At 49.3% G+C, this 26,501-nt stretch overlaps 1 protein-coding gene across 6 annotated transcripts; it reads left to right on the top strand.

Annotated features, from left to right (window-relative positions):
* The first annotated feature begins 6,023 nt into the window (after positions 1 to 6,023).
* FLCN (folliculin) lies at positions 6,024 to 25,502 on the top strand. Of its 6 annotated transcripts, XM_086686222.1 has the most exons (14): positions 6,131 to 6,245; positions 6,861 to 6,939; positions 8,792 to 8,906; positions 10,999 to 11,271; positions 12,548 to 12,694; positions 14,040 to 14,261; positions 15,437 to 15,597; positions 17,557 to 17,648; positions 19,265 to 19,455; positions 21,187 to 21,300; positions 22,104 to 22,227; positions 23,224 to 23,355; positions 23,459 to 23,564; positions 24,232 to 25,502. In XM_086686222.1, exons 4-14 carry the CDS (start codon positions 11,023 to 11,025, stop codon positions 24,431 to 24,433), a joined length of 1,740 nt encoding a protein of 579 aa, XP_086542348.1. In that variant the 5' UTR covers positions 6,131 to 6,245; positions 6,861 to 6,939; positions 8,792 to 8,906; positions 10,999 to 11,022; the 3' UTR covers positions 24,434 to 25,502. The 6 variants fall into 6 exon arrangements, with proteins under 6 accessions (XP_086542351.1, XP_086542349.1, XP_086542350.1 ...); XM_086686225.1 differs by lacking the exons at positions 6,131 to 6,245; positions 6,861 to 6,939 and adding an exon at positions 6,024 to 6,111 and having other exon boundaries at positions 11,017 to 11,271; XM_086686223.1 differs by lacking the exons at positions 6,131 to 6,245; positions 6,861 to 6,939 and adding an exon at positions 6,025 to 6,111.
* The last annotated feature ends 999 nt before the right edge of the window (positions 25,503 to 26,501 follow it).

Genomic DNA, 26,501 nt, shown 5'->3' on the forward strand with positions numbered 1-26,501 from the left:
CCTCAAATTCTCAAGCTCAGATTAGTGCCGCTTGTGGACTACATCATTTCCACTTACTTTTACATGTGACTATACTAAGGAGAGAACAGTTATTTCACAGAAATTTTCCTTTTATCAGCATAGCAAATTCCAGACTTTTTTTAAAAAACAAGTTGGACAACTTCTGATTTACCTGGATGTACATTAAAATCACCTAAGATGTGTTTGAGAATCTTAGTAGCTGTGAGTCATGACTGTTTAAAGAATAATTCTCTCGTGGGCTTCAAAACGAATTCATTAAAACACCACATTATTTTGAGACCGAAACTATGGTATTTAGGGCCTGGTCCTACTATATGCAAACCACATCCTGGCCCCTCCTCTGTCAGTGTTGTCTCCACTTAACGCCCGCCTTATTCTTTCTGATTCTAGGGCTAGAACTCTGCATACCGCATTTCTTTTTTTGCCAGCTAGAGGCAGACTGGAAGGCTAGAGAGGAAAAAAGGACAGGCTTCCTACTGTCTGCTTCCTGTTGAAGAGTAAAACCCCAGCAACAGCTCTTCGCCCTCACAAGGATGGTTCAGCGCAAGAGCGAGTCCCAGGCTGTGATTCCCATGCTCCTAGTATTAACCTCATCACACCCCTGAAGAGATTCCAGAATCGGAAGGCGGGCCTCCCCCGCCTGCCCCCATAGCCCAGTTAGTTCCACTGGGCACCTCCCACCTTCTAAATTCTGTTACTGCTAATATCTTCCCTTTGTTCCCCCAGCCCTGAGGGTGGGATCTTTCCTGCAGTTACTACCTTGGTGAGACATTTTCCCCCTTTCTCCAATACCTAGCTAATGCATCGATTAAATTATTTCTGTTAAAGAAACGGGTGAGTGGTTTCTCTCCCTTGACAGGAGTTACCTTTGAAAATCTTGGGTCAAGGAGATGAGTGGCCTCATTTGTTACTAAGAGAATGTAAGGTTTCACACATGCTGCCTCTGAAAAATCTGGAGCCTGGCTATGCCCAGTGTCTTGGTTGAACAGGAATCAGAATCTGTTTGCATGAATAGTTAAGCTGAGTTCTTCTCAGCAGCAAATTACTTTCTGAACACGTTTACTTATGGATACCTGTTGCCTTTTGATGGTGCCAAAAAATGGTGAGTTTGTACCTAGGGAATTAAGGCAGTTCTGAGGACCAGGGATATAGCCTTGGGCTGGTGTTCATTGATGGACCTACCAGTTTTTTGAGGAATTTTCAAGTTTCATCTTTTCATGGTGATATCGGTGTTAATAAATACTCTGGATTAATGAGAACAATTGCCCTCAGATTTCAGTACCTGCTTCATGTATTTGTTTCTATGTTTCTATTTCCTGCAGTTACTACCTTGGTGAGACATTTTCCCCCTTTCTCCAATAGGTGCCAAGTAAACCACCCAAAGGGACAACATTTAGCTTTTAATACAGGCTTTCTTAAATGTGTGTGCTTGATCTGAGTGACCTCAGATTTGGGATCTTGTAGTAGAAGGTATTATTCAAAGAAACCTCTGGTTGCACGTTTTTGTATGGTAGATGTTTTCTGCGCCCGATAATGATAGCGATGAGCAATAAAGTGGGGGACTTCTGCCTTGGATGGACGGCACCTCCTTTGTTTAGTAAATTGAAACTCTAAACAAAGCTAGGTGATAGTACTGTAACGGATGCCTTAGTAACAGTAATGCCTTGCAGTCTAATCAGGGACAAATACTTGCACTTTTCTAACAGTTTGGCAGAGGGGAAAGTTAAGTCTTGGGTTTTTAGGTGTGCCGAATCCTTGGTGTCCATTGGTGGACCTTGTTCAAGTTCCCTCCTCTGTTTATGCCAATGGTCAGAATGGTATTCTGATTCTCTCCCACTGCTTGCTTTACAGAGATAGAGTTTGGGTTTGTAAGTTCTGAGTTTCTGGGTTTGCGACTTGAAATGGTAAGCAATTTGTAGAAGAAAACATTATTTGCACACAAGTCTGAGAAGTTGTGAAGGGCCCAGAGAAAATAAATGACGGCAAATCAGGTATTTATGAATAAGAGAAATCAATGGTATCCTTTTAAGGCAGTTGAATCAACAATGGTAAGCAGAGACAAACTCCTATCTGCATCCTTTCCTAAAATCAGAAGTTGAGACGAGAGAATTTCTGTTAATTGTAAAAGGCATTTAACAAGCCTGGATCCATAATGACCTGGTAAAGTTTATCAGACATAAAGAAGCCACGTGGCATTTAATATTTAACCAGCAGCTAGTATTAGGTTAAAACACAAAAAGCTAATCAGTTGAATTCTGAGGGGAAGGGTTTCTTAAAAGATTTCTGAAAGTGCTATGGTTAAAAAAAATGCTAAATTAACATTAGCGGCTTTTTTTTTTTTAAGAGAAAATATTACACTATTAATAGTTCTTGCAACTAGCTGGACACCTTATACGCAGAGTTAATTGTCTAATAACCTAAAACTTCAAACTGACTTAGAGGCTTTGCATGAGTTCCACCTTCAGAACTCACTGTTTGCAGCCTTTCGACAGCCCCCCAAACTTAAACACCTCTGAGAACACAGAAAGTTATTTTAGATGTTGGACGAAAGGAAAGCTTAGATTATTTTTATAACAGAGAATCTATTGTAATAGCCTTAAAATAATGAGATGTGATTAAAAATATTAGATATGGGGTGCCTGGGTGGCTCAGTCGGTTAAGCATCCGACTTCAGCTCGGGTCACGATCTCACAGTCCGTGAGTTCGAGCCCCGCGTCGGGCTCTGGGCTGATGGCTCAGAGCCTGGAGCCTGCTTCTGATTCTGTGTCTCCCTCTCTCTCTCTGCCCCTCCCCTGTTCATGCTCTGTCTCTCTCTGTCTCAAAAATAAATAAACGTTAAAAAATTAAAAAAATATATTAGATATAATTGCTTACAAATGAAACACACTTCTTCCTGAAACTGAAAACTGATTTAGGGATATGGTGGTTTGACTCATAAAGCCCAACTGTATTGTATAGCCATATAAGACCGTATGTTGGTAAGGGCATACCTAAAAACCTCTATGAGGAATTTCACAGTGAGAATTTGTTCAGTGGTCTTGGTTCAGTGGTTCAATGGTCTTGGCAACTTGTGTCCCTAAAGCACTCCATCAGTCTGGATGATGAGCTGGTCAATACCTAGTCAGTCAAGCCTTTTGATTAGTAGTAGGAAGGCAGAAAAGCATCAAGAAATCTTTAGTTCTGATTGAGCCCATTTCACTGGTGAGAAAACACGTTCTGGACTGTAAATGCCAGGACCCAGGAAGAGGGGCAGAGGGAGAGAGAGAATCTTAAGCTCCCCGCTGAGCGCGGAGCCTGATGTGGTGCCCAGTCCCATGACCCCAGAATCATGACCTGAGCCAAAAATCAAAAGTTGGACCCTTAACTGACTGAACCACTCAGGCACCCCCATAAAATTCTTATTATGGGATAGAAGCTTTGAGCTTAGCATGGTATTTCATTTCGTTGAACATTGTTCGGCATTATTGCCTGCTTTGCTTTCTCACTGATAATGTGGACTACATTTTCTGGCTTCCAAGATGTCTCTTTCAACTGAATGTCCTTGAAAGTTTGTACTGTGTGGCAGCATAGTTTAATCTTTGGCACAATTCATTGAGGCAAGGAATTGACATGTAGTTGTTACTTTTAAACAGATTTATAGGTTTGAGAAAGCACCTCCAGAAGATGTAGGGGGTGGTTCTGGAAAGGATACTTAATGACACAAATGGAGTCCAGCTATAGTCAAATGCACACTGAATTGCATTGAAAATGGCAGTGGTTGAATAAACTGTCCTCCACTTGGCACAGTCATTAGCCTATCATTATGAAAATAAGGATAATCTGAGCTAGGTGGTGTCCTCCACTAACAAATCGAGGAAGTTAATTCTTCAAATCAGTTACAATACAGGAACAGATATTTGTTGTTTCTTGGCTTAAAACCTGTCTAACCAATGTCAGTTTCAAGAATAGCTACCACTAAGAGAAAAAATGGGAAAAAACCCCAAAGATTACCAAAAAAAGTAAAAAAAAAAAGCATTTTCCTGGCTTTCTTGAAACAATAGAATATGCAAGCAGCTTATATACATGATGTAATATATATATATAATATATAATATGTAATATATTAATCTTGTAAAATAAAAATAGTCATGAAATTTTTGGAAAGGATTGTAAATTACTTCCTTATAGTGTGGAAGTCAGTTAATCAGATTTGTATTTAGCATTGCTGCTATGGTAATTTTTCAGGGTAAATCCTGTTCACTTTGACAAATGTTGGCAACGATGTTTTTTTTTAGAAATTGGAAAGGCACAGTCACATGAGGTGGCTGCAAACATTTCTTGCATCTTTCCACTAAGGCTTTCAAAGAATTCCGCAAACAATAAAATTCAAGTACCTGAAATTAAAAAAAAATTTTTTTTACATTTATTTATTTATTGTTGAGAGACAGAGACAGCACAAGCAGGGGATGGGCAGAGAGAGAAGGAGACACAGAATCCCAAGCAGGCTCCAGGCTCCGAGCTGTCAGCACAGAGCCTGATGTGGGGCTCGAACTCACAAACTGTGAGATCATGACCTGTGCCAAAGTCGGCCGCTCAACCAACTGAGCCACCCAGGCACCCCTGAATTAAAAAAAAAAAAAAAAAAAAAATTATGTTAATTATTTTTGAGAGAGAGAGAGAGTGAGTGGGGGAGGAACAGAGAAAGGGGGACAGAAATCAAAGCAGGCTCCAAGCTTTACCAACTGAGCCACCCAGGCACTCCTCAAGTATCTGAATTGTTGATGGCAAAAATAAAAAAAACAGAATTCCAAATCAGTATATCCTTGTGGGTTTTCTGTTATTTCCCTCAAAAATTATCTTGTGACTTACTAGCCAATATATTCAGTTTGTGCTGTTCAGTATCAAGAGGAACTGGAGCGGTAGGAGAAGTAAACATATAAAGGCAATGCCTAACCTCGTAACTCCCATAGTCCTTCATCTTTTATCACACCACTAAAAGAAGACAGAAAACAAATTGTAATTTTGTCTCTGTCTTCTAACATGGAAATTCAGAGAGAGAAAGAAATGACCCGGCTACTTGAAATAACACAACCACCTACTTCTACTTCAAAATGGTTCATGCTTTTTCCCCAACACTTGAGACAACCGCCCTCTGGACACCCCCGGCGGCAGTCACAGGGACCAGGATTCCGCCATAAGGCGCCCAGAGAGGTCGGCGGTCTCTGGACCGGCCCGGACACAAGGTGGCAGCACCATCTCGTAGGTCAAACCGAATTTCCTGCGGTTCAGGGTGTGATTCACATCCCTCTAGCTCTTCACTTTAAGGACGGATGTGACACCTTGCACTGATGGCCTTAAAATTAATCTTTGAGTAGACAGACTCAATAACAGGCACCCGGGTCTTAAAGATATATATTGCTTAATAATTGACTCATATTTTTAAAAAGCCTGGATGAATTATAGTTCGGGTAGGTGAGTGGGTCACGCACATGCGCACTCAAGCCGCACCCCACCTCCAGTTACCGAACCGGCCACAGCACAGCGTCGCGCGCTTGCCCACGGTCATGTGACGGCCACCTCCCGGCCACCTGCCCGCACGTCCCACCGAAGACGGGGTCCGTCGGCAATTTAATAAAAGCCGCAGGTGACACTATAAGACATTACCTCGCTCTAACGTCAGCCATTCTCTTTCATTTTCTCTTCGGTGTGGACCGGGAGTACTATACTAAGCTGGCTATATTTTTCCTCAAATCTCTTTTGAAAATGTTTTTTAATTTTAAGCATCCTCCCCTCCCTCCCCCCGTAGTTTCCTCCATTCGCCGGGCCGGCGCGGCTGAAACCATTCCGTACTTCTCGGTGGGGGGAGGCGCGGAAGCCTGGCGGCGAAAGACGGGGGTGTCCGGCAGCCGCTTCGGGTTCAGGTCAGAGCTCGCGTGGCCGGGCTCGCGCGGTCTTCCCGAGGGTGCGGGCTGGGTAAGGCCCCGCTCGCGTCGCGGTGCAGAGGCGCCCTCGGCCGGCCCGCACGCCCCCCCCCCCGCGGGGGTGGGCGGATGGTCCGGCCCGGCCGAGTCACGCGCCTCGGGCTGGGCGCCGCGGCTGCAGCGGCCGCTGGTGAGTGAGGCGGCCGGGGTCCGAACCGAGGCTTCCCCTGCCGGCCGGGAGGCGCGGGGACGGGCGGGTGTCCCCGCGGGCCGACGAGCTCGAGCAGGGGCGCAGGGCGGGTCCTGTGAGGAAGACGCCGTCAGGTGCGCCGCGGCCCGGGCGCCGGAGCTGGGCTCGGAGCTCTCTCCGCCCCCTGGAATTCAGCCCCGCCGCGGCCCCCGGGGCGACCCGGGCCCCGACTGCCCTTGCGGGAGCGAGCCCCGGAGCGGTCCCCTGGCTTGTCCAGGCAGTTCGAAGAGGGGCTGTCGGGGCTGCTTCGTGGAACTTGAAGGGAGCCTGGCTTCCGGGAGGAGGGTGGTGGCGGCGGGAGGGAGTCCCTGGGGGCGGGGAAGGGGAATGGGTCCGCGCCTGTGGGCCTTGGAGAAGCCTGACCGCCTTCGGGTTAGCTGCGGGGACCCAGCCGGGCTCTGAGTTGCTGTGCGGTGTTAGTGATCGGAGTGGCGGGGGGCCAGAGCGGAAGGGGTTGCAGAGAACCTGAGATGTGGATGGAGGCGGGGCGGGGTAGGGTGCGGGGCAAATCCACGAACCGTAAAGGGATGGGGAACGTGACATGGGTTCAGACCCCATCAGCGTCGTCGGTTTATTCTCCAACGTTAGAGATGCTGCCGGGAGACTGCACTCTTGGCATCCCTCCCACCCGGGTTTTGCCTTCCTTCTGGTTTAGGAAAGAGGGTGTGTCAAAATTCTTTTTTCCTCAGGCTGGCGTTCTGAGGCGGGCACTCTGATGAGCCGATAGGCCTAGAAGGATGGTAGAAGAGCACATTTCCCTCCAGTTCGGTGGGTATTGTTAGATGCGCCCTTATCACCTGGGAAAAATGTTTCCCCAAGAATTGGCTCATTGTGGGTTGAGGTCCCAGCTATTGGAGGCAGAGGGCAAGGGTTCGCTGAAAGGAGGTACTGGTTCTCCAGCCCGTGGTGTCCCGCCAGAGTGGCCCTAGGGGCTCCGTGTCACAGCAGAGAAAGTGCTGGAGGCATTGGGTTACCAACATTGTTAGGAAGAGATTGGGAAATAGTGGCAGGTGACTGTGTGTGCCCTACTGGTGTCACACATCAGGACACTTCGTAAACCAAAAACCAGGTGAAGACAGTGGGAATAGGAAAGCCACCATGGTGTGACTGCGCTGGAGCTGGAAGTAATCCCCTGTGGGACTTTTCAGTTTGCACCTGCCGAGATCCAGCTGCTGACCTAGTGAGACTCCCCTGTGGGAGACTAGGTGGAGAAGCCGCAGGGGATTCTGATGGTCATTACTGGCTAAGAGCTACTATGATACTGGATTTCTTTGCAAAGCCCTCTGTGATCCTCTGTGGTCCTATAAGAAGACCACAGAAAGCGGGGATGAAATAGGCCCAGGGCCAGCCTCAGCCACTGGGGGAGGGGGGCCGTGGGAAGGGCCCTGCCTCCTCCAGTTGTTTGGATTCTTTCTTGGAATATAAAGTCGAAGAGATTTGGCCAGGGTGGGGTGTGAGCGCGTGTGCAGATTTCTGCCTCCTTGGATTCCGGAAGGCTCGCTGGAAGCGAAGAACTGTTAGGCGTACTCAAGCCAGTTTGTTTTCTTCAGTAAACATCTGATGAGATTGGAATTGGAGAATGAATAGAGAACTGATCTCCTGCTACTCAGAATTCTGCTGCTGCGTGCAGTGGTTAACCGGAGAGGTGGGGGTTCCTCTGTTTCTCAGCTTTAGGGTGGTGCCAGATGAGGATAAATAAGATATTGGGCATCACCTGGCAGGTAAGAGCTGGAGACAGGCTTTTTCTGTGTGACTTCAGAGCCAAGTGGTACCTCCCTGTCTTCCACTGGCTGCCTGGCACCATAGTACTCCTGATCGGAAGAGTCAGAAGTCTGTCCTCTTGTCCGACAGGACTGCTTTTCTTTAAAAAAACAAAACAAGGGGGTGCCTGGGTGGCTCTGTCCGTCAAGCGCCTGATTTCAGCTCAGGTCTTGATCTCACGGTTCGTGAGTTCGAGCCCTGCGTCGGGCTCTGTGCTGACAGCTCAGAGCCTGGAGCCTGTTTCAGTTTCTGTGTCTCCCTCTCTCTCTGCCCCCCCCCCCTCCCCCCGCTTGACTCTATCTCTTTCTTAAAAATAAATAAACATTAAAAAATAAAAACAAAATAAACACCAAAGCAAAACCAAAAAGCTATTAGTGAGAATCACCCAGGCTGACCATGGGTGCTGGGAAGTAGCTTAGCAACATCATCTCTGATCTTTCCTTTCCATTCGAGGAAGAGAGAAACTTGTAGGTCTAAGGTCTGAAGGGTTGAATTGGCATGGTGTGGGTGCTGCCAAGGCAGTCCCCTTGTAACCAAGGGTAGGAAGGATGATGACCTTATATTTTTAAATATTTTGTATTTTTAAAAAGACATATTTCTATCTAAAGAAATCCTTTACGAAATATTCCTGTAGAGGTGTAAAAGTTCAGCTCACATTTTGGCTGCAAACCCAGCTTGCTGTCCGCTGCTGCTCAAAAGGCAAGAGGCCCGCGAAGCCATTCAGAGCCGTGGGCAGCCCCACGTCTTCTTCTGTGATGTTCTGATTTTAAGTCGGCGGTAACTGCTTGCTTTTTGTGTATCACTAAGTCAGTTGCTCTTAGAATTCACTCTAGTTTTTTTTTTTTTTTTTCTTCACTAGAAAACGTCAGGTCTTAGAACTGAAGTATGGCCGCCCTGCCTGACTCATCTGGAAATGGCCTTGCACGCTGTTGTGTAGGCGGGACGGTGGACGTGTGACTTTGCCGAGTGTAAAGGTTCGTGTGGATGCTCTACATGTCGGGTGAAGCTTAGCCAAGTGCTGCTTTCATGCGAATGTTTTGCTGGAAGGAACCTTATTTCTCTTCCCTTTTATGTCTCTCAAGGAAGATGTGGCCTCTTTTTCCAGGGTTAATGCCTCTGCCTTTGGGTCTTAGTACTAATTTTCTGAGGTTCTTACTCCATCAGTGGTCACCTCACCACCCCTTTCACAATGGATTCTTAAACCATCATTTTCCTTAATCTCACCAGAATGAGCCTGGTGGAACCCCTATTTAAATTTGGCTTACTTGGGTCTCGTGCCACTAGGCCCTCAGACTGCTGTTCCCATGGTTGTGCTCTTGAACCTCTCCTGCCCATAGAGATCCTCAGTGAGTTCTCCACTTCCTGTGGCAGCAAGTGCCCCCTTGTTACAGGCAGCTCCCAAATCCCCTGTCCAGTATTTTAATGTGGCGCCTACTGTGCGTGTCAGGAACTGTTGTAGATACAACCTCAGGCTGACTCCTGTCGCCACTTAGGGAATGTTTGTACAGGGAAGCACAGTGCAGAGGAGGGGAGAGTGAGGCGGTGGGAGTGAGCGAGTGTTCTGGGGTGCTGGTTCGGGAGGCCTCTCAGCAGGAACGTGCCAGGCAGAACGAAATGGTGAGGATGGGGAGTCGGGTAGAGGTCTGTGGAGTGGCTCGGGGCTCCCTGATAGCGCGGTCTGGAATCTCCACACAGCTCTCAGGGTTTTCCAGCTACATGTCCTGCTGTCTCTCTAACCATGTCTCCTCTCCCACTGCCACTTCCCTCTGGGAGGTGCCCCAGCTCTCCCTACGTGCCAGGCACGTAATCCCCGTCTGATCCCCATGCCTGACTCACATCAGCCCAGCTGATCTTCTCTCCAGTTTCTGTTTTGTGTTGGCCTCTGCCATTCCCACTGTAACATTTGAGCTGCAGCCCCTCCCTCAGGGACAGGGGCAGGGCAGGGGCAGTAGTAGTCGTGGCAGCTGAGAGATGGTCTGCGAGATGCCAGCTGGGTGGCAGAGTAAGCGAGCTGGCTGGAGAAGGGAGGCTGCTGGGAGGACGTAGTGACGGACACACCACGTGGGGTTTTGAGGACCCTGTCACCCAGGACTTGCTCACCGCCCCCCATGCGTGTTCGCACTGGATCTGCCACTTTGTCTCCCTGGGTTCAGCTTCCTGGGCAGGTGCCTCTGACTGGCCAAGCCTTGGTCATGTCCGTGCGGGGGGATGAGGACGGAGGATGTCTCGCCTTCTTCGGCTCCGTGATGGGGGAGGGGGTCCCCAAAGAGAAGAGGGTTTAGATCCTGGCCACTGGCCACTATGCTCCTTTACCATGTTTTTCATCAGAACCTATCAAAGGCTCTCCAATCTGTAGATAATTCCAGTCTTTACTAAGGCCTAGAAGGCTTCCTAAAATCCACCTCCTCCTCATCTTCTGCCTTCGTCACCCATCTCTGTAGACAGACCCCTAGTCCTGCCCCCTCCGCCTCCACGGCTCCCTTCAGCTCTCACTCAGCGAGCCCTTGTGTCCAAAACCGCATCCCACCTCTCCAGCACTTCTCTGCCCTGGCCTTGCCGTACTTTCCTTCCCAAGGCTGGCACCGTAGGAGAGCAAGCAGTCTGTCGTGTGTCCCTTCCCTCCTAAGGGTAAGCTCCGTGAGGGCGGTGGCCTATCACCCAGCACAACTGCTATTGATTGAATACATTGAAAAAGTGTCTCCTCCAAACCCCACTGTTACTTATTTGTGTCACGTTTGCCCCATCGTCACTCGCACATGTGTTCTCTTCCGTGCTGTCTACTCTGTAGCCCTGTCACAGCTGTAACGAAGGGTTTTCTGTGTGATCCTTGAATTACATCCTCCTTCCTCTGTTGTGACTCCTGGTCAGCATGGACCGAAGACGTGGTTTTTCCCATACACCTGACACAGTGCTGGGTGGGTGACCCACCTCTGCTGGCCAGGAAGCCTGTTGGTGGCGTCTCCCCAGTGCCTGTGCTTGCTCCAGAGGAGTTGGCAGGTTCTGTAGTGTGAACACAGGCTGGGCACTGATGTTGTTTCCTCTCTTCCCCACCCCCCATACACACAGGCCCCCTTCTGTCTCCAGGACACCATGAACGCCATCGTCGCTCTCTGTCACTTCTGTGAGCTCCACGGCCCCCGCACTCTCTTTTGCACCGAAGTTCTGCACGCCCCACTTCCTCAGGGGGCTGGGAATGGGGACAGCCCTGGGCAGGGCGAACAGGCCGAGGAGGAGGAAGGTGGCATTCAGATGAGTAGTCGGATCCGCGCTCACAGCCCGGCGGAAGGGGCCAGCGCGGAGTCCAGCAGCCCGGGGCCCAAAAAGTCAGACATGTGCGAGGCAAGTGTCTCTCAGGGTGTTGGAGACGTTTCTTTCTCAACAGGGACTCATGCTGTGTATTTGACCTCCTGGAGAGTGGGCAGGACACCCTGTGGGACTAAGAGCAGTGGACGTGACCTCACAGAAAGGTGTGAGCACGGACCGTTCTTTGTGGGCCCTGTGGAATATGCTTGCTTCTTCTCATGTCCTTTTAGTTCTTTTCCTTCACCCCAGCGTTTGCTTTTTCAGCCCTCCCCTCTGCTGCTCATGTCTGCATGCCAGCCCATCGTAGGCTCCGCTTCCTTTAGTCCAGTATTCTCTGGAAGTTTTCTCGTGGGGTCCTGGCTGTTACTTCTGGTGTCATTTTGTGAGCTCTGGGGAATGAGGTTTAAGTTCCCTCAACAGGCTGCTGCTTTGAGTGACAGCTCTAGGTCGGGACCTGAAATCAGAGGCAGTGTTAGACCTGTCACTGCAGTGTGAACAGGAATCCAACTGCATGAGCTTGATTCCACTGCGAAGCAGGTAGCATGCCCAGGATTGCTGTGTTTATTGCCGGAAACACCCGTGAGGAAGCAGAAGGTGGGGAGAGCCTCGCTGCTGTGAACAAGTCTGACAGCTGTGAAGAAGGAGGAAGGAAAGAGGAGGGCTGGGCAGACAGTGTCCTTGAGCTGGAATTGCCATGTCCTGCATCTCACGGGAGGGGCTTGCCTCCATACCCTCTTGTGCAGTCTCAGGGTGGGGAGAGCCTCCGGGACGCGTGATCTCGGCACCAAGGTGGTGGTGGCTCCGGAGGGGCAGCAGCTGGGGCCACCAGTCGATCTGCTCCACAGCACACGATCTGAGCTTGTGTTCTCAGGCTGCTGCAGCAGCTTGGAAGTCTGGCAACCTCCTGAGGCCCTCACTAAGTGGCTATGTCAGGACCAAGGACAGAGGCTGGCACATAGTGTGTGAGCCACTTTGCAGCCCCGAGCCTCAGCTTTGCCTTCTGTAAAATGGGGATTCTCACCATAATTATCTCATAGGGTTGCGCTTTGGATTATATGAGGTAATGTATGCAGAGCTCTTCATAATACCTGCTACGTAAGTGCTCAGATTAGACCTCTTATTCAGACTCTTGATGATCGTTGTGATCGCTCTGTCCTGGTTTTCCTATTCAGGAAACATTTGAGATCTTCAGATAAGTACTCTAGAAGCCAGTTATTTTTATATGAAAATCGATGGAGTCTTTTGTTCCCATGTACACAAGAAAGTTTGTTACCTGCTTCCTAATTGGTTTTCTTTTCCTTCTGGGGGGCAGGGCTGCCGGTCACTTGCTGCAGGCCATCCTGGGTATATCAGCCATGATAAAGAGACCTCGATTAAATATGTCAGTCACCAGCACCCCAACCACCCCCAGCTCTTCAGCATTGTTCGCCAGGCCTGTGTGCGGAGCTTGAGCTGTGAGGTGAGCACCATGACCCCAGGGGGCACTCTGGGGATATCACACACATCCAAGGTGCTCCGAACAAGTTCAGTACTGGTTACAATGAGGAAGACAGAGTCCTGCCCTGAAGAGGACGTGGATCAGTGAGTAGGAGCACAGAGCAGCCCCAGGTCTCTAGAACGCCAGAATAGGTTGGGTTGGACTCCAGTTTTCTAAATGGTTGCTAGCTTATAATTTCAAGCAACAGACTTCTGTTATCTGTTCATTCTTGGTGAATATATTTCTAAGATATTAAGTATTTCTAGGATATTTCATTTACCATATCAGATACCACTTTTTTATCGTCTCTGTCATGATTACAAGCCTTAGTGGTCACCGTGTGCTCTTAGAACCTGCTGAAGGGTAAATCAGTTTGTTCCTTAGCTATACCCTGCTGCTGTTTTGATTTCAAGTCTTAGTTCAAGTCTTTTGATTTCAAGTTCTTAGTCTATGTTTGTATCTGTCACGAATTCATAATCCCAGTTGTAAAATTTCCCTTTTCCATACTGACTTGAGCAGACACACTGAGCGCCTCTCTGTTTTCACTTATGGTCGCTGTGTGCCTACCTTCAGCTCGTTCCCTCTTTTTTTTTTTTTTTTTTTAATTTTTTTTTTCAACGTTTTTATTTTTTTATTTTTGGGACAGAGAGAGACAGAGCATGAACGGGGGAGGGGCAGAGAGAGAGGGAGACACAGAATCGGAAACAGCCTCCAGGCTCCGAGCCATCAGCCCAGAGCCTGACGCGGGGCTCGAACTCACAGACCGCGAGATCGTGACCTGGCTGAAGTCGGACGCTTAACCGACTGCGCCACCCAGGCGCCCCTCGTTCCCTCTTTTTGATTTCCTGTTGGCTAATCTGCTAGAAGCAGATGATTGTGCCAGATAGAATTGTGTATAAAGTAAGAGTGAGTATGTCATGAGGGAGACCTAACTTTTCTCCTATAAACGAAGTATGCAGATTTCATTGAATGGACCCTACGGTGACTCTTTTGACCTTCTCCAGTATATTCCAGATGAGTGACAATGGCAAATTTGAGTCTGGAGTATTTACAATATTTGAATAGGAGTTATTTATGGCTCAAGGTAGAAAAAAGTCATGAACCTACTTGCCCTTGCAATCCATGATAACGAATGTGATCATTAGACAGTTTGATCCCAGGAGCAGATGAAAGCAGTTTTCCTGTCTTGGCCCCCACCTTTCCCACTCTTCCTATGACAGATGCTAGTTAATTAGGCCAGAGAGATAAGTCTGAGGAGGAGGATTTGACTTTGTGTCACCAAAGCCAGCACAGGACTGTGTCCTGGAATGACTGCTGATTTTCACAGGTCTGCCCTGGCCGTGAAGGCCCCATCTTCTTTGGAGATGAGCAGCATGGTTTCGTGTTTAGCCACACTTTCTTCATCAAAGACAGCCTGGCCCGGGGCTTCCAGCGCTGGTACAGCATCATCGCCATCATGATGGACCGGATTTACCTCATCAACTCCTGGCCCTTCCTGCTTGGAAAGATCCGAGGGATCATTGACGAACTTCAGGGCAAAGCACTCAAGGTGACCCCACAGAAAGAGTGGGTGGCAGTGGGGGAGGAACTTCACGCTGACAGGGGGGGTCAGAGCACGGGTGGCTGTTGCTCTGTCTGAATCTTCTGCCTTCAGACTCAGGGCTGGTGATGAGCCTCACCGTCAGTCCTGCTTGCTTTACTGGGCTCTCTGGAGTCCGCTGTTGTCCCAGTTCTCCTCCAGCTCTGGCTTCTTTACTGCGGTCGAATGCCCTGGTGTCTCCCTGGTGCCTGTGCTTCCTCTGACCTTCATTTCCGAAGCCTGTCCATTAATCGTGTTGTAGACCCACCACCAGCGTAGGCCTCTAGCTGTGGCATCACGTCTCTCAGGATAGGCTGGGTCATGCTGTGGTAACAGACAGCCCCCGGACCTCGGTGGCTCAAAGCCACAGTTTGGTTTTTGTTCATGTTCTGTGTCCATGGCAGGGAAGTGGGGGGATCTGCTTACTGCAGTCAGCCCAGCAGGCGGAGCCACAGCCAAAGGGGAATGTTGCTCGTTTCTCCGTTGGAGGGGTAGACGGTGCTGGAGGGCCTTGTCTCTCTCCGTCATTGCCAGAACTGGGCACGTGTCCCCCCCCACACCGGGTCCCTCCGTGGAAGCCTCCGGGGGCCTGGGACTGGAAATACTTGCAGAGCAACACTGATGACCACCCCCACACGTGCCACCCGAGTACTGTCAAGTGCCTAATGAGCGGGTTGTGGGAGAGGGACAGGAGGGCACTTACCCCATTCCTCTTCCTCGGGTGGCTTCTAATCAAGATGCAAAGCAAAACCATCCTGTTTGGAATTGTGAGGCTGGCGGCACTTTCTGTGCCCTTCAGAGGGGGACTGAGTTTTCAGGAGCAGGATCCAGGATGTTGGCTGTGAATGAGCTGGCTCTGGGTTTCTTGGCTGGTTTGGTTTGGTTTGGTTAGGTTAAAAGGCTACCTCTTCCCAGGGCGTGTGGGTGGCTCATTCGGATCAGCGTCCGACTTTGGCTCAGGTCATGATCTCACAGTCTGTGAGTTCGAGCCCTGTGTTGGGCTCTGCTGACAGCTCGGGGCCTGGAGCCTGCTTCAGATTTTGTGTCTCCCTCTGTCTTTGCCTCTCCCCCTCTCACATTCTATCTCTCTCTCAAAAGTAAACATTAAAAAAAAAAAAAGACTAACCCTTCCCTTTCCATTTCAGGTATTTGAAGCAGAGCAGTTCGGATGCCCACAGCGTGCCCAGAGGATGAACACGGCCTTTACACCATTCCTGCACCAAAGGAACGGTAATGCCGCTCGTTCGCTGACCTCCTTGACCAGCGATGACAACTTGTGGGCGTGCCTGCACACGTCCTTTGCTTGGTAAGGAGATTTTCAGGTCTTTTAGCACCAGTTAGAATGGGTACAGTCACGGTATAGTGGTTGGGTTATGCGTGAATCTGGGGAGAAAGGTTGTTGGATGAGTTCCCCTCAGTGCCTCTCTGCTGTGTACTTGTTGGCAGGCACCGACCTGGGCTACAGTCCTCCTTTCCCTCCAGGCGTCTCCCCCTGAGTGTGTGGAAGATTTACTTAGGTGGCACTCACTTCCCTGTGGTCTGTTGGTTTATTATTTAAAAAAAAATTTTTTTTTTCAGTGTTTATTTTTGAGAGACAAAGAGTGAGCGGGGGAGGGGCAGAGAGGGAGACACAGAATCTGATGCAGGCTCCAGGCTCCAAGCTGTCAGCACAGAGCCCAACGAACCGTGGGATCATGACCTGAGCTGAAGTCGGATGCTTAATCGACTGAGCCCAGGTGCCCCTATTTATCTGGTTTTTTAATTAATGTTTAAGAGAGAGAGAGACAGAGAGCATGAGCAGGGGAGGGGCAGAGACAGAGAATGTCAAGCAGACTCCACACTATCAGTGCAGAGCCCTGCTCGGGGCTCAAACTCATGAACCTTGAGATCATGACCTGAGCCGAAACCAAGAGTTAGATGCTTAACTGGCTGAACCACCCAGACGCCCCTCCCCGTGATATGTTTAAAATGATGCTCCCATACCAAGAGCAGTGATCACCTCCCTTTTTTGTCTACAACAATAAACGTTTCTCTCACACAGCTCTGTGGGTCAGGAATTCGGGAGTGGCTTAGCTGAGTGGTTCTGGCTCAGGTTCTCAGGAGTTTATCGGTTGGGTCTGCAGTCATCTGGCAAGCTGGTGGTGCTGTGGGCGTGGTCACGTCAAGCACCTGTTGTTTGTGAGGAGTGTGCCATTTGCTAACACCTGTCAAGTCAGGAGGAAAGGATTGCCTTTGAAAACCACCATAGTCTGGCCTCTGGCCTCAGATCGCTCCTCTTCCTTCCATTGTAAGATGTTCTCATGAAAACTCCCAAACTCTCGTTCTTGTGCAGCAGCGGCCCCAGGTGTGTGTGTGGGGGGGGGTGGGGGGCTCGTCGTCGAAATCAGGCCCAGGTACAGATGAGGCACCTAGAACGAAGATCTTTGAGGGTGGCCCCTGAGGACCTGTGACGTCAAGAGAAAGCATCTGTCTGTCTCCCCCACCCAATGTACCGTCATTTAGGGAGGTTTTCAGACAGACCCAAAATAGAATAAATAGTCTAATGGACTGCACACCCTCATCATCCAGCTGTAGTAGTTACCAACATTTTACTGCTTTTTCTGTCTCCTCACTTTTTTCTGGAGTGTTTTCTTTTTGTTTTTTGTTTTTTTTTAATTTTTTTTCTTTTAACGTTTATTTATTTTTGAGACAGGGAGAGACAGCATGAATGGGGGAGGGTCAGAGAGAGAGGGAGACACAGAATCTGAAACAGGCTCCAGGCTCCGAGCAGTCAGCACAGAGCCTGACGCGGGGCTCGAACCCACGGACCGCGAGATCATGACCTGAGCCGAAGTCGGATGCTTAACTGACTGAGCCACCCAGGCGCCCCCGGAGTTTTTTCTTAAAGCACGTTTTAGTTGTATCATTTCAAACATAGAGCCATTATCCAGCAAAACTGACAAATTCCATCGTATCATCCAGCCCAATCCATGTTCAGTTTTCCTGTTTTGCCTCAGAACTGACCGTTGAAGTGGGGTCGGGTCACCCCTCCACTTGCACATTGTTCTCTGTGCCTCCGCCACCGACTCTCCCGTGCCTTTTGTTGGAGGACCTGGGTCACTTGTCCTGCAGAATTCTTGTTTTGGATTTGGCTCAATGTAACTGCAATGTGATCTTTTATCCCATATTCTCTGTAAACTAGTAGCCAGATCAAAAGGCTTGCCTGGCTTCAGGTTCCGTTTTTCTTCTGGCAAGAACGCTTCACAGATGGTGCTTTGTTCTCCAGGCTCCTGAAAGCGTGCGGCAGCCGGCTGACTGAGAAGCTCCTGGAGGGCGCCCCCACGGAGGACACCTTGGTCCAGATGGAGAAGCTTGCGGGTGAGCCGGGAGAGCCCGTGCTGGAGGCCTTGCCTGTGGTGGCTGGCGGGGGCCACGTCATAGCCTCCAGGCCCTCCTCCGTCCTCATGAAGGGGACCCAAGGATGGGAAACCGGGGGGAGTATCTGCAAGGGCTTGCCCTTTATTCTTGGGTGTTTTTATCGTGATTTCCTGTCTCCTTTTTGACAGTCCTATGAAAGAATCTACTGCTCTGGGCAGGTTGGGAAAATCTGCTAGTTGGGGTTGTTCGAGGGTGGAGAGGACGGATCGATTAAAGGTTTTCTTGTCCCTGTTTTACAATATCCAGGTGCTTGGTCTCTCTAGACAGTCTCTCATTCTTTGTTCTTTAATGACAAAATGTTATGCTTCAGCTGGACCCAAGGTTTCTGTCAAGGATGGTTCCCAAGCCTTTCCAATGTCTGGGCAGTCCTCCCCAAGTTCGTGACCAGATCTGGGGCTCAGGGTCCTGGGGGTTTTAAGTAACTCCCCAGGTGATTCTGGTGCGCTGTGCACCAGCACAGGAACCTCTGGTCTCAATCCGGGCCGTGCTTTTCCCTCGGAGGTGATCTGATTCTTGGTGATCTAGGTCCACGGCCTCAGCTTCGGGGTTGGGTAAACCAGACTTGTGATGTATGTCGTGTGTGATGTGTTACCAGTAACACTTGACGTGCTTCAGGTTGCGTGTAATGGACCTTAATGAATCGGAGCTGGTTCTTCCTAGTCAGGTGACTTCGCACGCACTTGGATTCCAACATGCTTCTTTCCTGAGTGGGAGAAGGGGGTAGAGTATCAGCAGGAGCAGGGCAAGCTCTGAAAAACAAAGCCGTTCTGTCCGCCTTCGTGTCCTCGTGGATCAAGTCGGGCCCAGAACCATTTGCTACTCTGATTAGAAATTAGAAATTTCGAGGCTAATGAAGATGGCAAGGGTAGTCTGTTGGTGAGAGTATTTACACAGAGAGCCAAGCAAGTCCATCCGAGCTTGTAGGAAGGATAGACATGCAGGCACACGGGGCTCTCTGTCATGTCTTGGACTGTAGTTTAGCTCCGAGCACACACTTGGATTTGGACAGACCTGGGGCCAGATCCTGGCTCTGCTCCTGTCGTGTTCTGTGTGCACAGATCAGGCCTCTTCCCTGCAGGTCTCACTTGGAACACGGAATGAAGATGTCCTCATTTGTGACCGTTGTCACACAGATTAATGGAAATAACAAGTATTTCTTTATCTGTAAAATGAGAATAGCACTGACCTCAGGACACTTGGAAGGATGAAGAGGAATAGCGTGTGGCCACCCCCAGCATAACACCTGCCTGGGGAAGTGTTCAGTGAATGAGCTGTCAGCTTGCTCAGCATTGCATTTTCCCATGACCGTGAGCAGCTCCTAGTCTTGCAGGTGCCTGCTTCCTAATGCAATGTGAGGCTTTGAGCTAACTAAATAAGTAAGCAGACCAACCCTCCCTGCTCACCCTGGGGCTCCGAGAACAAGATGTATGAAAGCTGGCCCAAACCAGAAATCGGGAGATGCCTTGTGCTAAAGCGGACACTACCCTTTTGCATCCAGGGAATGAAGGGATCCAGGGGCAGCATGTTCATAAATGTCTGTGTTGTCCGCCTTGCAGACTTAGAAGAGGAATCAGAAAGCTGGGACAACTCTGAGGCTGAAGAGGAGGAGAAAGCCCCTGTCGTGCCAGACGGTGCAGAAGGGCGGGAGCTGACCAAATGCCGAGCAGAGTCTTCCTTGCTCTCAGACTGTGGAAACTGGCAGCCCCGAAAGCTGTCTGTCTTTAAGTCCCTTCGGCACATGAGGCAGGTAGGCGGCAGAAAAGCACACCCCCACTCAGAAGCTCTAGAGAAGAGCCCAGCCCCCTCATCCAGCACGCTTTGTCCTTCTGGCCCGTCGTGTTCGAGAGCTGGCAGGAGTGTCGGTTAGGAGTAACCAAAAAAAATCCTTGATGGCTGGCTGAAGACGGCAGTGGCTGTCTGGGGTTTCTTAGCCACAGGATGTGTGCTCCCCTTTTAGTGATGATGTGCGTGTCTGTTTTAAAGAAAGACCTGCGTGGTTGGCTTTCTCACGGTTCTCTCATCGTGTCATTCTGGAACCTTTTAAAGGAAGTGAACGTCACTATTGATTTGCCTGCAGCCTAGACGCTTTGTAAAGTAGAAATGATGGCCCTTCTTTTTTTTTTTTTAATTTTTTTTTTCAACGTTTATTTATTTTTGGGACAGAGAGAGACAGAGCATGAACGGGGGAGGGGCAGAGAGAGAGGGAGACACAGAATCTGAAACAGGCTCCAGGCTCTGAGCCATCAGCCCAGAGCCTGACGCGGGGCTCAAACTCACGGACCGCGAGATCGTGACCTGGCTGAAGTCGGACGCTCAACCGACTGCGCCACCCAGGCGCCCCAGTGATGGCCCTTCTTACAAAAAATTGGAAAGAACCCAGATGTCCAACCAAAGGAATTGCATCCAAATGATGGGATGTCATTAAACACAAAGAAGAGAGCAAGCGGTGTATTGTGCAGGGTGGTAGGTGTGTTTATATGCGGTAGCAGAGACGGAGTCTCACGCAACACTATTGACCATGGTTATATTTGGTCATACAGGAGGAAGAGGTCACAAGATTGTAAGGACAGTCCCTTTTTATACTTTTCTGTGGCTATTTTTACAGTGAGCGTGAGTTTTATCAAAAGATATTTCTGTTTTGGAAAATGGAGTAAGGACTGATTTAATGGCAGATGCTCCGTGGGGCTGGATGAGGAACAGTCAGCCATCAAAACCATGTATTTGGCTAAAATCATCCTTGTCGATTGCTCATGTAGTTTAAAGTTGGAAGGAATCTTAAATTCCATGGGAAGTGGGAGTATTTTTTGAAGCTATAAGAGTCTTCTAAAATCTCTAGTATTTCTAGCCTCCCTTTTTATTTTTTAAAGCCATGCTCATAAGCCATAGGATAACAGACTGAATTCTCCTAAAATGCCAGTATCAGGGAAGTTATAAAAAGTCGGGTGGAGAGAGGGACTGTTCTGGCTAAAGTAGGATAAAGATAGTAGAATAAATAAAACAGTCGTGATCCTTAAGTAAATCCTGGATTGAAAGAATAGCAACTATAGAGGATATTGTTAGAGGTTTGGGAATCCAGATACTGGGTTGGTGGCACATGCATGTGGGGCTTCTGGGTGTGGTGTGTACTGGGTTGTGTCGGAGAGCCCTGTCCTTTCTGGGTGCTCAAGTGTCATGCCTGTCCCTTACTTTCAAATGGTTCAGCAAAATAGAGTATATATAGAGAGAAAGTGAATATTGCAATTCTCTGCCTCAAGTGTTTAAAAATAAAATTGGAGAAAAGATCTCAAAGTGTGCAAGGGCTTTGCGGTTAGGCTTTCAGGTGCAAATCCAGAGGCTTCCTGCTGCATCTTCCCGGCTGCAGGCTAGTTACCAGCTCTTCTCTCTTGACCCATCTCCCTTCCCTGTCCAGAGAGCACACAAATAACTTGAGGTGCATGGAAGAAAATTCACAGAGAAAACCCTGAACTATATCTTTCAGGTCCTGGGTGCCCCGTCTTTTCGCATGTTGGCCTGGCATGTTCTCATGGGGAATCAAGTGATCTGGAAAAGCAGAGACGCAGACCTTGTCCAGTCAGCTTTTGAAGTTCTTCGGGTAAGAGGATTTTTTCTCTTAAATATTTTGTAGCAGGACCGGGTTTGTCTAGTGGGTTATTTTTTTAAATCCTGACTTTGGGTGTGAATGTTAAGAGGCATTAATGGCTCAGTGTAAAGGTTTGTGCCTGAATCTAAGATATGTGTTGTTTTCTCCACTGTGTAAAATGGCAGCCATCAATGGTTGTTCTTTCCAGTGGAAGGAGTCTGTGCTACCCTGATAGATTGATAACTGACTACCTTATACCCCATCCCCAAATCCCTCCAAGAAGTCACGGGCATGGTTCACAGCTACCAGAGAAGCAGGTCTGGGTCACCACATGTTCCTGGGCACAGAACATTCCCAGTGAGTCAGATGGGATGCAGGTCTACCATGCTGTCTGTGCCCCAGTGGCGCAGAGGGCGCCAAGGCGTAGGTCTGACTCTGATGATATTTAAGTCATCAGAAACCTGGTGCATGCCTCACATCTTGCTAGGCCTTTGAGGGCACAAGATGATTGTGACACAATCTATCAGAAAGCTTAAAATCTTTTTGTGGGATGAGGGAAGAGACAGAAACCGAAGATCGATAGATTAATACCGCAAAGCAAGAGGTAGCATAAGTCCTGTATGACTGATTGCCGGAATAGGAGTCGGGGCTGTGTGGGAGACACCCCAGTGGGGCTGTGTGACCAGGAATGCCTTCTGGGAGGAGAGAGGCTTGGCACTGAGCTGCAGAGGGCGCTTGGGGTGTGGGTGATGGAGACAGGCAGTGGCGGGGGACATTCCAGCTGGTGTCAGCCTGAGTCACTGGGTCCTCTCTAGACTATGCTGCCGGTGGGCTGCGTCCGCATCATCCCTTACAGCGACCAGTATGAGGAGGCCTACCGGTGCAACTTCCTGGGGCTCAGCCCCCATGTGCAGATCCCCTCCCACGTGCTGTCCTCAGGTGCGTACCTTTCCCGTCTGACCCGAGTCCCTGCGCCTTAGGGCACACAAGCAGAAGTGGGTCTCCGCCGTGGACGTGAGGATGCTGCTGGCTCGAAGCAGGAGGAGCAGCTTTCCCGGCGGCTCTGGGCGTCGATTTTCTGTCCGTGAAGCGGGTGAGGGTTGGACAAGGCGGCCTCAGAGTGAGGGTGGCTTGTCTGGATGTGTTCTCGGTGGAGGGCAGGATACAGTCCTGGGGGTGGGCACAACACACATGGCTGCCAGGCTCTCGTCATGCCATTGTGCTGAGTTGGTGATGCCAACAGGATTCCGGAGACGACGACTCTTTTACGTGCCTTAAATCCATCCTTGATGTTCTTGAGTACAGTGGGGCTTGCTCAGCCCAGCTCCTCCCTCGGTGCTGGCAGGTTCCCTCCTCCGGGCAGAGCCAACAATCTAGTCAGCGTCCTCGTCTTTTGGTTTGGGGACTTTAGCAGTCGGCGTGGGTGTAAATCCCAGCCTCCCCAGGCAAGCCAGGGGCTTCTCTGAGCACCCGAGCACACCGATGCAAGGTGGCCAGGAGGTTGACGGGCAGAGCTTCTGGCGCCCAGCAGTCCTGAGCTGCCGCTGCAGTCAGCACCCGGGCTGGGTCCTGAGTCCCTCAGACGGCACCTGTTTTTGGAACACGGGTTCCTGGTGTCAGAGATGGGCTTGAATTTCTTCACCACTACTAACTGTATGACCTTGAGCCAAACCGCTTTGTTCCCCTGTCATAAAATGGGGCTAACAGCGGCTGTTTGGCGTTAGCTGAACTGAGGTATGTAATCAGTAGTGACTGTAACATAATGCGTTCGCTGAGGCAAGAGTTAATGCTTAACCTGTATTCACAAGTACACTAGAAAAGGCTTTAGATGCCCAAGCGTTAGTCCGGGGAGGTGTTTCTGCTCTGTGATCCGAGATGATTCAGAGTGGCGGTGGGAGGCAGGTTCCCCGAGCGGTGCGTTTTGTGTCGCTGCAGAATTTGCTGTGGTCGTGGAGGCCCACACAGCCCCTCGCTCCAGCCTCCACCCGGTCGGGTGCGAGGATGACCAGTCCCTCAGCAAGTATGAGTTCGTGGTGACCAGTGGAAGTCCCGTAGCCGCGGACCGAGGTGGGCGCTGCTGAGCAGGGCTTCCTTTCTCAGGGGGAGCGGGAAGGAGGGTGAGGCTGCCTCTCGCTCCCCATCGCGCTGACGGCCCCGCCCTTGTTCCCAGTTGGCCCCACCATCCTGAACAAGATGGAAGCTGCTTTGAGCAACCAGAATCTGTCTGTGGGTGTGGTGGACCAGTGCCTCGTCTGCCTCAAGGAGGAGTGGATGAAGTGAGCACACGCCCTGTCGGCCCCCAGAGTTGGCTTTCCCCGGGGGCGGGCTGGCAGCCAGCGGCAGTTATATTCTGCTGGCGAGAGCCAGAAGCTGTTTCCAGAAGAAGAAGCCGTGGCCTCTGTGAGAAATGGGGTAGAATAGGAGTTAACAGCGTGGGTTCAGATAGCATCTTCGCCATTTAGTCTGTTAGCTGGGTGGCCTCGAGCAGGGTCAGCGCTCCTCGTCCCCATGCAGGTCCTCTGTGACATGGGAGTGACACATGCCTCCAAGAGAAGCAGTTATTTTTGCTGCTTAATTAACTTTAAAAATCTGAAAGCCAGATAACAGACGTTCCCTTTCTGTTGAAGCTAACTAGTTATTCCGTTAGTAATTTTTCCTTAGTAATTTTCTGTCAAATTCAATTAGACCTTGTCCTGATTTAATAATATAATGAAGCTTGGGAGCACTGAACTCCTTTAATGAATTTAAAGAAAATGTGCGTTTTCCCCCATCCTGAGGCCCCAGCCATGTGACCCAGGGCGGAAGTGCGGGGCAGGCGAGAGGTCCTGGGGTGTGCAGGCGCCTGCAGGGCTCTGGCTGGTCCTGAAGCCGTCCGGCCTCAGCCCAGAGCCCTGGTGCGATTATGCTGTGGTGTCTGAGCACTCTGTGTTTGATTTTCTTCAGCAAAGTGAAGGTCCTCTTTAAATTCACCAAGGTGGACAGTCGGCCCAAAGAGGACACGCAAAAGCTCCTCAGTATCCTTGGAGCATCCGAGGAGGACAATGTCAAGCTGCTCAAGTTCTGGATGACGGGTCTGAGCAAAACCTACAAATCGCACCTCATGTCCACCGTCCGCAGCCCCACGGCCTCAGAGCCTCGTAATTGACCCCGCCGTGGGAATCTGAGCCCACGTTCACCTGAAAAACGGCGATTGCCATCTTCGCCGCTGAGCTCAGAGACGGGTCTCGGAGGGCAGTCACAGACGACTCCTGTTTCCTGGTAAGGAATGGAAACTGTTGGGGCTGAACTTTGCCCTCTCTGTGGGATTTGGGCCTGGTGTAGTTTTCAGTACCATGCCACAAGCCAGGTGGATTGCTCCAGCTCTGAAGGGGGCACAGAGACACTTGGGATACTAGGTCCCCTGTGTGTGTGCACCTCTGTGAGAGATGACCAAAGACAATGTGCATCTCCTGTCTCTCAAGGATTTCGATCTCAGAATTTATAGGGAAAACACGTGAGGCCAGTCCCAACTTGGGTATTTTGGCCACAGTAAAAAACCTCTCTTAAGGTTAATGTTTGAACCTTTCTGTTCTGAAACCCAAGACTTTTCCAGGTTTTATATGTCTTCGTGTATGTTTTGCTACAGTTGTGACTTTTCAGGGTCTGTGCCGATCCTCAGTCATTGTTAGTGATCTGGTTTTGAGCTCTAGGAATGGCTTTTGGGGTGGAATGGATGTTTTCCTCATCTTTGGGCCCTCTGGGGTTCATGTTCTGGAATCATGTAACTTCCAAGGCTTCTGGCCATGCTCTTGGGTGGTTGCTTTGGCATTTCCCTATAGCTTGAGGACAGGCCCTGATCTTTTGTTTTTACACAAAGATGATACTTTGCTGAAATGTCAGATGGAGCCATTTGTCTTGCCTGACTCACTGGATGTGGAGTTGAGGAACCCACCACAGTTCTCTCCCATATCACTTTGCCCTTTATTGATTGCTTCTTTAAACATTTACATTTGGCAGCAGGTAACAATTTTCAGAATATGGTGATTTAAGAACATTTTCTCATGCCAGTGTGCACCTTTAATAAGGATTCATGGCTTGGAGGGATTTTCCAGCAGTTTTGCTGATTTGTTTATAGTTCTTTGCTTAATTTATATTTAACATGGAGACTAAGTTTATATGACTAGGTATCTATCGTGCAAGAACATTGAAACACAATAAAGATGTATTTTTTTAAACTGTTGACTACGTGGTTTTGTTGGTTTGATACCTAGAATTTTCTTGGGATCAGTCACAGAAAATATCATGGCTAAAATCAAACCTGTGTTGATAGAACCATTTTGGAACTCTGGAGTCTGTTAAAGACTTGCAAATTCTAGAAGACTTGGACTGGACATTGTGGTCAGTTTTGATCAATTTCAGCTCGTAGCACAGAAGCACTACCATCCCCCAACCCTAGCCACATAGGTGTGCAGGTGTTCCTGGAGCAGCCTGCACACACCATAGGGGAGCTATGGTGAGTAAAAAGGACCCTAAACTACAACCTTGGAGAATCTGTGCTCTGATCACTCATTGCTGCTTCAGATCACAGGTGCAAAGAGCCTGGCTGCCAGCGGACTTAATGGTCTGATGCCCCTGCCCCCGCTTCAGTTTGTGTGTGTGTTTCCCCTTTCAGGAGCCAGATGATAAAATAGGATGTTTAGAAACAACTGCATATACAAGGGAAATTAGAAACTGTGCATGCCCAAGGAAAGGCTCAGAAAGACCTGAGAAAAGTAGAAGTTTATACCTCAGTCTGATCCTTGGCAAAGAGTTTACAATGATAGAAATAGAAGACAAAAAGCAGTAAACCTTGGGGAAGAGGGAACTATCTGATTTTCACTTATCACATGATTAGATTTGAATGTCCAGCGTTCAACCAAAAATCACAAAGCATACAAATAAATAGGAAAGAATGTCCCATCCAAAGGAAAACAACAGAACTGGTCCCTGGGAAAGACTTTTAATGGCAGATATACTAAACAAAGTCTTTAAAACAATTCTCAAGATGCTCAACTAAAGGAAGATGTGAAGAAAGCCAAAAAAAATGTATGAGCAAAATGGAACTATAAAGAAACAGAAAACCTAAAAAAACCAGAGTTCCAGAGCTGAAAACTACAACTGCAATGAAGAATTCACGAGAGTGCCTCCAAGGCCAACTTGAGCGGGCAGAAGAAAGAATCCATGAACTTGAAGAT

The sequence above is a fragment of the Puma concolor genome, chromosome E1 (genome assembly GCF_028749965.1).
Source record: "Puma concolor isolate L17-30 chromosome E1, mPumCon1.1.hap2, whole genome shotgun sequence".
Lineage (NCBI taxonomy): Eukaryota > Metazoa > Chordata > Mammalia > Carnivora > Felidae > Puma > Puma concolor.